Source organism: Bacillus rossius, chromosome 3 (genome assembly GCF_032445375.1).
Source record: "Bacillus rossius redtenbacheri isolate Brsri chromosome 3, Brsri_v3, whole genome shotgun sequence".
In the NCBI taxonomy this organism is placed as follows: Eukaryota; Metazoa; Arthropoda; class Insecta; order Phasmatodea; family Bacillidae; genus Bacillus; species Bacillus rossius.
Genome location: NC_086332.1, coordinates 47004328 through 47012689, shown reverse-complemented (window position 1 = coordinate 47012689; position 8362 = coordinate 47004328). Strand labels below are relative to the sequence as shown.

Here is an 8362-nt window from a genome sequence, read left to right as displayed (position 1 = left end):
TTATTTGTGTGTACCTACTTCAAACAAATACAAAAAAATTGAAAGAGGCATTGCAACGCATGCTGATGTGAGCATTAGCTAGTATGTACATAATTATGCTTGAGTTCATACTCTGAAGGAAATAAGGTAAAATTTGAGATCATACTATGTTTTAGGGAGGGTTCATTTAGATGATACAATTATTTTTTTAGGGGATTCTTTAGAAAATTGGAATTAATTTGAAATTCTACTTCCTTCATGCTGATTATGAAATAATGAAAATAAACATTCCTCATAATTTTTTTTTTAATAAAACCTTTAATGTTAATTTAAATTAATTTTTATAATTAGTCATTAAAACTATTGGCAACCAAAATTTTTTTGCTAAATCAAAACCAAAATTTATTTTTGGAATATTTGCACAGCCATATCAATATGCTAACATAATAACTTATGTTATTTATGACATAATAACTTATGTTATTTATGACAGAATAATTCATTAATACAGCTTGGATGGCTCAGTCTATGGTGCACACACTAAGGACAGTGTTCAGAAGCCCGGGTCCCAGCGAGTCTCTTGCTCTATGTGCCTCACGCTGTAGCACTGGAGCACGTCACCTGGCTCAAAGCCGACACTGTCGTCCACAAAACGCAACCCACACTCCACATCTTTCTTCACAGAGTCCACTTCGTTCTTTAAGTGCCGCATGGAGGCCAGCGTGCCTGGAACATAACCACTGTGCTATTATAACTAAAGGTAGATCACAGGTTACGTTGTTTATTTTGTATCTACTTCACTTAAAAAAAAACTGTAATAATATTTTTTTTATTAATTTATTTATTTATTTACAACTTAAGTGCCTTCCAACAGTCAAAGCCTCTTCGAGGCAGGCATTTAACAAATACAGTAAATACACACATAAACATTACAATTGTAAACAGAGTATGAAATAAACATAAAGCACATGACAAGGGCAAAAATATGACAAAGACATAGGGCACCAGATCAGTATATAAAAAAAACCACAGAATAATGCAGATAAAAATAAATTAATAGTTAAAATTTCATTAGCAGTATTAAAAAGTATTTAATTTTTTTATCTTTATCATACAAAATAATTAATTATGTACTTCATTGATATTTTTCATTTAGTAAAAGGTTTCAGAACTTTAAAGAAGTATGTATTTGTACAACACTATGTCAGTTCATGACTTTGTATTCTGTAGCTTTTTTGAAATAAATGAGTTGTTCTTTGTTGGAAAACAAGAACTCTCAAAAAAATTTTTAAAAAATTTCAGAGAAAAGGTAAACATTTTATAAACAATTTATCACAAAGAAAACATCTACCACTATTCTTAACTGCAGTATATGCGCATACAGAGCTTCGAGGGTTCAGTCATAGTTGAATTTCTCAACTTCAACCACAATAAGCATAGGAATACAGTAGAGCACCCCTCAACCGTAATTCCCACAAACGGAACTCCCGATATCCGGAACTAATTTTCCAAAAAAAATTAAAACATTTCCGCACTGGAACGAGGAGTTTTTGCTTTTGCCTGACTGTACATGTCTTGTAGGCGCGCACGCGCACGTTTGTCAGAGAGCTAATTATAGCCAGTCTTTCCCGCGCATTGCGTAAATACACCGCTGGTTTTCGCGTCGGACGTGAATTACTATAAAGATGTTTATGCTGTAAGTAGTTTAATTTTATTGTTTCACTATGTCAAGTAAACGGAAAATTCCGGCCGGCCCGAGAGTACACACGCTGACACACGTTATAGCCAGTAACATTTACTTCCAACGTGTGATGCTTTCAGTTTGTAGACAATAATTTAGTGTACAAATATGTATTATGTATATATTTATACGTTAATATATGGTTAAACAGTCTACATTTATCTGTATTTCTCTATCTCTGTGTTTTTAAACGAGATGCTTGAAGTGTTATTCTTGTGTATGTGAAATGTAAACTGTGCAACTGTGCGTGGCAGTGACTATACACTCTCCAGGAAGTGTGAATCACTAGCACGTCAACACAGAAGTAACACAACACTGCAGCTGTTGTCCTACTACCTCCCCCGAACCTTCTACATCTTCCTCTTCGCTCACGCATGCATGCACCCACCCACATAGATAAGAAACACCCGCTTTCCAGCTTGCTAGAATGAACAATGAAGGTCATTCATAGGCTCGGAGGCCGGCCCTACCGCAACTCCCCTTACCCGGAATTTTCCCATAACCGGAATAGACCTCCCCCCAATGATTCCGGTTGAGGGGTGCTCTACTGTACTAGTATTCTTAGGTAGCCTATGAAGTTAATATTTGGTCTGGTACAAAAGTCTAACTTTAGGCAGATTACATAAAATTTAACTAAATATTCAACTTATCTAGCTGTTGCAAACAAAATCTGCTCAAATAAAATGTAACCACTGACTAAACTACATCAGAAAGCCAAACCCACCTTCGTGTATGACTTCCCCTGCGCGCAGCACCCTGTAGCGAGCCGACTTCTTGAGCACGCCCTTGGTGCATCTGCAGCCAGCCACGCTCACTTTCTTCTTCCCCTCTGTGATCCGAAACTCTTGAAGCACAGTTGCCTCTCCTGCAAGACCACGCTTCTTACCGACTTTTCTTAGCTCAAGCCACATTTTGGTGACTTTTTGAGCAATGAAAATGGTTTACATTTGACTATTTGTGCATTTTACTTTTGCGAACAAGAAAAGTATAACAAAGTTATACATATTTGTACCAGCACATTTTTATGCCAAACTATAAAACTTGAATGATTCCAAAAAAAAAAAAAAAAAAGTTAAATTTTGCAGTATGTATCCTTAATTCATTAAACAAAACTAACATGACAAGAACAAAACTTACCTAGTACATCTTCCACAGGCTTTAAAGGCAGTCTTGAGTTGATTTCTTTCTTTACGTCTTCAAACAGCCTGTATATTACATTGTGAGGTTTTATTGTCACCCCTTTTCTCTTAGCCAGGGATTTGATCTTATCAGGTATCTGGGTATTAAATGCATAAATTATTGCTATAAAAGAAAAAAAAAACAATAAAACAAAATGCAACTATCTTATACTTACTGATTCTACACTTTTGCACTAATTAACAAGAATTTTTTAAAATAAAAATTACTAATACATATACAATTCCTGTACCATTGAATGCTTCTGCCAGCTCCACATCTGTTTCAGACACAATTCCAACACCATAGTGAACCAGATTCAGTTCACAGTCAGCATTGCAGTCATAAGTTTCGAGCACATCCAATATTGCTTCCACTGAACCGTCCACATCACCTGCAAGCCAATCACAAAATTGTTTACCCATGCCTTCAATTGCATTAATTTTACATGTTTAATCAACTGCTACAAAAGAAAAAAGGTTTTCCTCACTATTAACACTAAAACACAATGAAACTAAAAATCTGCAGTGTGAGCAACAGGATACTCATTGATTAAAGAACTAAAATAAAGTTAACAGTACTGCCAGAATGTAATTCTGATGAAACTTTTGATACTTTGATACCTTGATAACTGATTACGTGATTATACTACGTCAAATCATTAATATCTACGTTGTGCCAGCTAGCAAGGATGTGATCAGCTGTTCAGCAACTGAACTTTTCAACAAGAAAAAAAGTAGACTTGGGTTCTGAAGATTTCTTGTTTTTCACAATTTTTTTTTGTAAACTTTGAGGAATGTTGCAGACCGTCAGTGGATTTCTCAATGTACTCCCGATTCCACCACTAATTTATTCCTTCAATGTCTCATAAGCATCATAATCTCTTAATGGCTCCAATGTCGATGACACGTGAAGCACAATCCACTCCCTAACATAGTACTTTATGTAACACTTTCTGTACATAAATAAAAGCTACCATATCAGAGACAAGCACAACTAACCCTTAACGATGACGCCTACTTTTGGTAAGCTATCGTCCTCCTCGTATTCCTTCTTCCGAGGGCCGGTTGGCCTCAGTTTATACCTTCCCATCATTCTCTTCTTCTCCAAGTTTGCTTTGTAAACCTACAACACAGTAAACAATTTAAACGGTTGCTATAAAGTTCAGAAACAATTCTTGAATATTTACTTGACTTTTAAGTAAGTTTCTTTTAAAATTAATTATTTTTCAGTAAAAATTAAATTTCTCTCTCGAGTTTAGCTCAAAAAAAGAATTGTTTATGGGCTGTTATTTATAAAACAAAAATTATACGTATAAATTAACATGATTGAATCCTAAGTAACCTACGGTTTAGTGCTAAAATATGTAATAACAAATCCTTACTAATATTATAAATGCGAAAGTAACTCTGTCTGTCTGTCTGTTTGTTTGTTACCTTTTCCCGGCTGAATGGCTGGACGGATCATAATGAAATTTGGCAAGGAGATAGATTATATCCTGGGGATGGACATAGGATATCTTTTGTCTAAAAAAATAAATTTTAAACGGGTTAAAAAAATATATCTCAATTTTATGTAATGTGTGTCATAGTCATAGATATACAAACTGTTAGTGTCATTCCTCTATGTCTGCCGAGCAATAGCTTTCAAGCCATTACATTACGTTTTGCTATTGTAAGGAACTAAGTAGAGAGTAAGAAAAAAATAAAGATCTTGACAGTTTGTAGTGTCGCCATATTTGTTTCAATTTTCAATACCGTTTTTGTATATTACAATTTAAATTGCAGAAAAAAAATCATGTTTCATAGACACATAAATAGTGAGTGTGTGTCATTTCTCTATGTCCACGAGGTCTCGCCGCATCAATTTTCTCCTTGCGGCGAACCCGTCCGCTTAATTAAATAAACAGCTTTTATCGTTGAATGATTTCATGATTTATTTCATGAAAATCTGCTCTCATAAAAAAGTTAGTTTTATAGACATTTAATAGGTCTCTCTCTCTCTCTCTCTCTGAAGATCAATCTATGAATCGTTACAAATTTATTTCCTTTATTTTTTTAGTTTGATTTGATACAATATGATTTCACTAAAAATCAATTTCTACCCCTTCCTATTTTCATTTCTACATTACGAAGTTTCACTTTTTCCACGTGGAGGGACTCCACGCAATATTTTTGCATGCGATTAAAAACTATTTTTTAATGATGCCGAAGAAGTATAACTTCTCATGCGCGTACCTAAGTACACGCAACCATTTTTTAAATTTAATTTCTTCTTATATATTTTCTCCCTACCTAGGGCACTCATAATTCTTTTAAATTTCAAGTGTATGTTTTCAATGTCATTCGAGTTGTACAATTTTGGAAACATACGTATTTTAAGTATTATGACAAATAAAAATAATTAGTTTCACTAACATTCTTAGGTTTTTATTGTGTGGATAGTTTCAAGTTTAATATTATGTAGGTACATAAATTCTTAAACTTATAAATTTCTTCAAAATTTATTCATAGGTTGGTAGGGCCTACTAATATTTTCTATTTGTCAATATTGTAATTTTTTTACAGTACCTACTTATTTGCAAGGAGTTTGGTTTAGTGTTTATAATTTATCTGCTGAGCGTCAAGAGTCTTAGGGCTGCCGAGACCGAAGACCAGAAATATTTATCAATTATGTAATATATTGTTGAAAAATTTGAATTTTACTATTTCAGGAAAGTTGATATTTTTTATTAATTAGAATAGTTACGTGTAATTGCCATCTTCCTTTATTTCATATTAAACATTATGTTTGTTTGAGTGTGAGATAATTTTATTTATGTATGTTTTAATTTCATTTAATTTCTTATATATATTCTTACCTACCTACGTCTATTAAATTTCAGGCGGATGTTAACATTGTCATTCCAGTTGTATACATTTTTTTGTCAAATTAGTTGTTATTTATGCTTTTTGTTTCATTTTGGACTATGTTTTTTTTACTTAATTCAAAGTTTTGTGGTGTGTACAGGGAGTGATATCTCTATTAAGTTCTATACTCCTTTGGATAAGCGGAATATTGCCACCACAGTTTTACATATAAACAAATCCTACAAATGTTTTAAACATTATGACAAATAAATAATAGCTTCAAAAACATCCTTAGTTTTTTTTGGTGTGTATAGTTTGAAGTTTAATATTATGTATGTACGTAAATTCTTAAACATACAGTTATTTATTAATTTATTTAGATAATTATTCATAGGTAGGTAATAAGCTTTCTATTTGTCAATATTGTTATTATGGTAGATAGGAGTACAGTAAATGCCTACATTCTTATATTCCTTTATATCTCTTTCGATTTGGAGTGTTTCCGTGCCATTCGGATTCCCCCCCCCCCATAAGGTGGTTAAAGCCCCAAAATTTCGAAAGTTTAAAAATTTTTAAAAATCTTTCTCTTTCGATTTTAAGTGTTTTCGAGCCATTCAGGGTACTCGAACCCCCGCCCCCCTCTGGGAACAAAGCCCCAAAATTTCGACAATTTCAGGAATTTCAAATATCTATTCTTTCGAGATGGAGTGTTCCAAACCATTCGAGGTCCTGAACATTCACTTTCCGCAAAAGTGAAAGCCCCAAAATTTCGAAATATAAGAATATATATAATTGGATGTTGGCATGTATGACGTCGATAAACTCTTACACCGTTTGACCGATCACCATGAAAGTTGGCACATCGAAGTGTTTTTATCATGGAGAAGGTTTTTATGCTAACCATTTTTTTTTAACTCGCCGCTAGATGGCGCTGTAGCGCATCAACTTCTAAACCTTTCAACCGATCGCCATGGGTAAACAGAAAACCATAGGTCACAGATACACAAACAGTAATTATGTGTCATTTCTTAATGTCCACCACACTGGACATATCGCTATCCATTTTGCTGTAACTCGCGGACAATATATCACCCGGTGTTCAGCCCGGGCAAAGCCGGGTACTGCAGCTAGTAAGTATATATGTATCTAAAGCAATTGCAAACATTTAGAAAACTTAATGCCTAAAAGACTTATATAGAACATAAACTAATTTTACATAATGCCCAACAGCCATATATCATAAGTATGAATGATTCCAACTAAGTATTTTACAGGGTTTCATTTTAAATTCTTTTGGTTGCTGATTCGCAAATGTGTAAGAAGTCAAGATGTAGGGTAATCTCTCACCAAAACAGCGTACATTCATGAACAAATTTATCACGACTCCCATGGCTACACCTGACGTGTCCTGTATGCCACTTTTAGTTAATTTCACACTAATATATATATATATTTTTTTAAATTTAATGACTTTTTTCGAATGTATTAATTATAAAGAGAGTTATTTTTATTTGTTGATCAAATTATAATATTTTAAAATTCTTCAATTTGTACTTACTCCAGGCCTTCGTATTTGTATACCTATCTCTCAGTAACCACAGACCACTGCGTGCTGCATGGCTGCTTAGACAAGTGCGCCTTGCAGTGCCGCCTTGCACATCCTGTCTTGCGTTGCGAGACGGTGTACCACCATTTCTTGTGGTGACAGCACGGCTCCCAGACACACTAGATTTTTTCCCCTAGCCTGTCCGCCTAACATTTTCTGGTCACATCAGCAGCGTGTTTCCTTCCTCTTTCCTGCGGTGTACCCTAACTTGGTCCATCCGCATGCAAAATTAGTCCCCACCTGAAGCCATGTTGTATTATTTGCAGAGCCCCCCTGCTCTCTCCTGGCCAGAACTAGGAACTACAGCCCTCCCTCTTGGGCTTTTCAAGGCACACTTAAGAGAACTATGTGGCGCTGTTCCAGCACATGGGTGGCATTTTGTCGTTGGGCCGGCTATTAAAACACTTTGTTAGTGATTCTCTTAGCATAATATTCGGTGAAGTCATCTGCTACATAGATGCGTGAAGAGATATTTATTCCCTATTTTTTCTTTTATTGGTAATAATTTAGTGAAATTATATTTATTTTTTATACATGGATTTCACTTCAACTTCATCTGGTCTTCTCCATTTTCGCCATGTCTTGATTCTGAACTACCACATGATTTGGTAAGTGGATACAATATCATTCTAAATGCTCCCTTAAAAGCTAATGTTTTCCTCATTTTTGGTGTAGCATCATTTTGTTCATCACGCTGTATGGCACGTCTGTGCATTAGATCCAAAAGTACTGCATCTGATTTCAGTGCCTTTCTGCTCCATGTCGGCTTCACCTCCTTCCAGTTTTCGAGCTTCCACTCAATGCTTTGAGGATGAAAGCAGAGACTAAATTCTTTGTTTTGAGATCTGTCTCCAGTTTTAGCAGCTGGTGTGCCATCCGACGACTCTCATAAAGACTGCCTTTGTTCTTACTTTTAAAATTCAAGATGTAATTCACGACTTCGGCTTAGAATCCATGACGTTATGAAATTAATGATCTGTACTTCCTTTTACATTTAAAACATTTTTGAAA

The 8362-nt window shown here is 34.7% G+C and overlaps 1 protein-coding gene across 1 annotated transcript in view; it reads right to left on the bottom strand.

Moving 5' to 3' along the window:
• Window positions 1–277: 277 nt before the first annotated feature.
• Window positions 278–8362, bottom strand: part of LOC134530612 (translation initiation factor IF-2, mitochondrial) — a 31343-nt gene continuing 23258 nt past the window's right edge. The window contains exons 11-15 of the mRNA XM_063365605.1: window positions 3898–4021; window positions 3150–3290; window positions 2858–3022; window positions 2445–2585; window positions 278–705 (exon numbers count right to left, since the gene is read on the bottom strand). Coding sequence (XP_063221675.1) covers window positions 533–705; window positions 2445–2585; window positions 2858–3022; window positions 3150–3290; window positions 3898–4021 — 744 coding nt within the window. The 3' untranslated portion in view covers window positions 278–532. The remainder of the gene's footprint in view (window positions 706–2444; window positions 2586–2857; window positions 3023–3149; window positions 3291–3897; window positions 4022–8362) is intronic.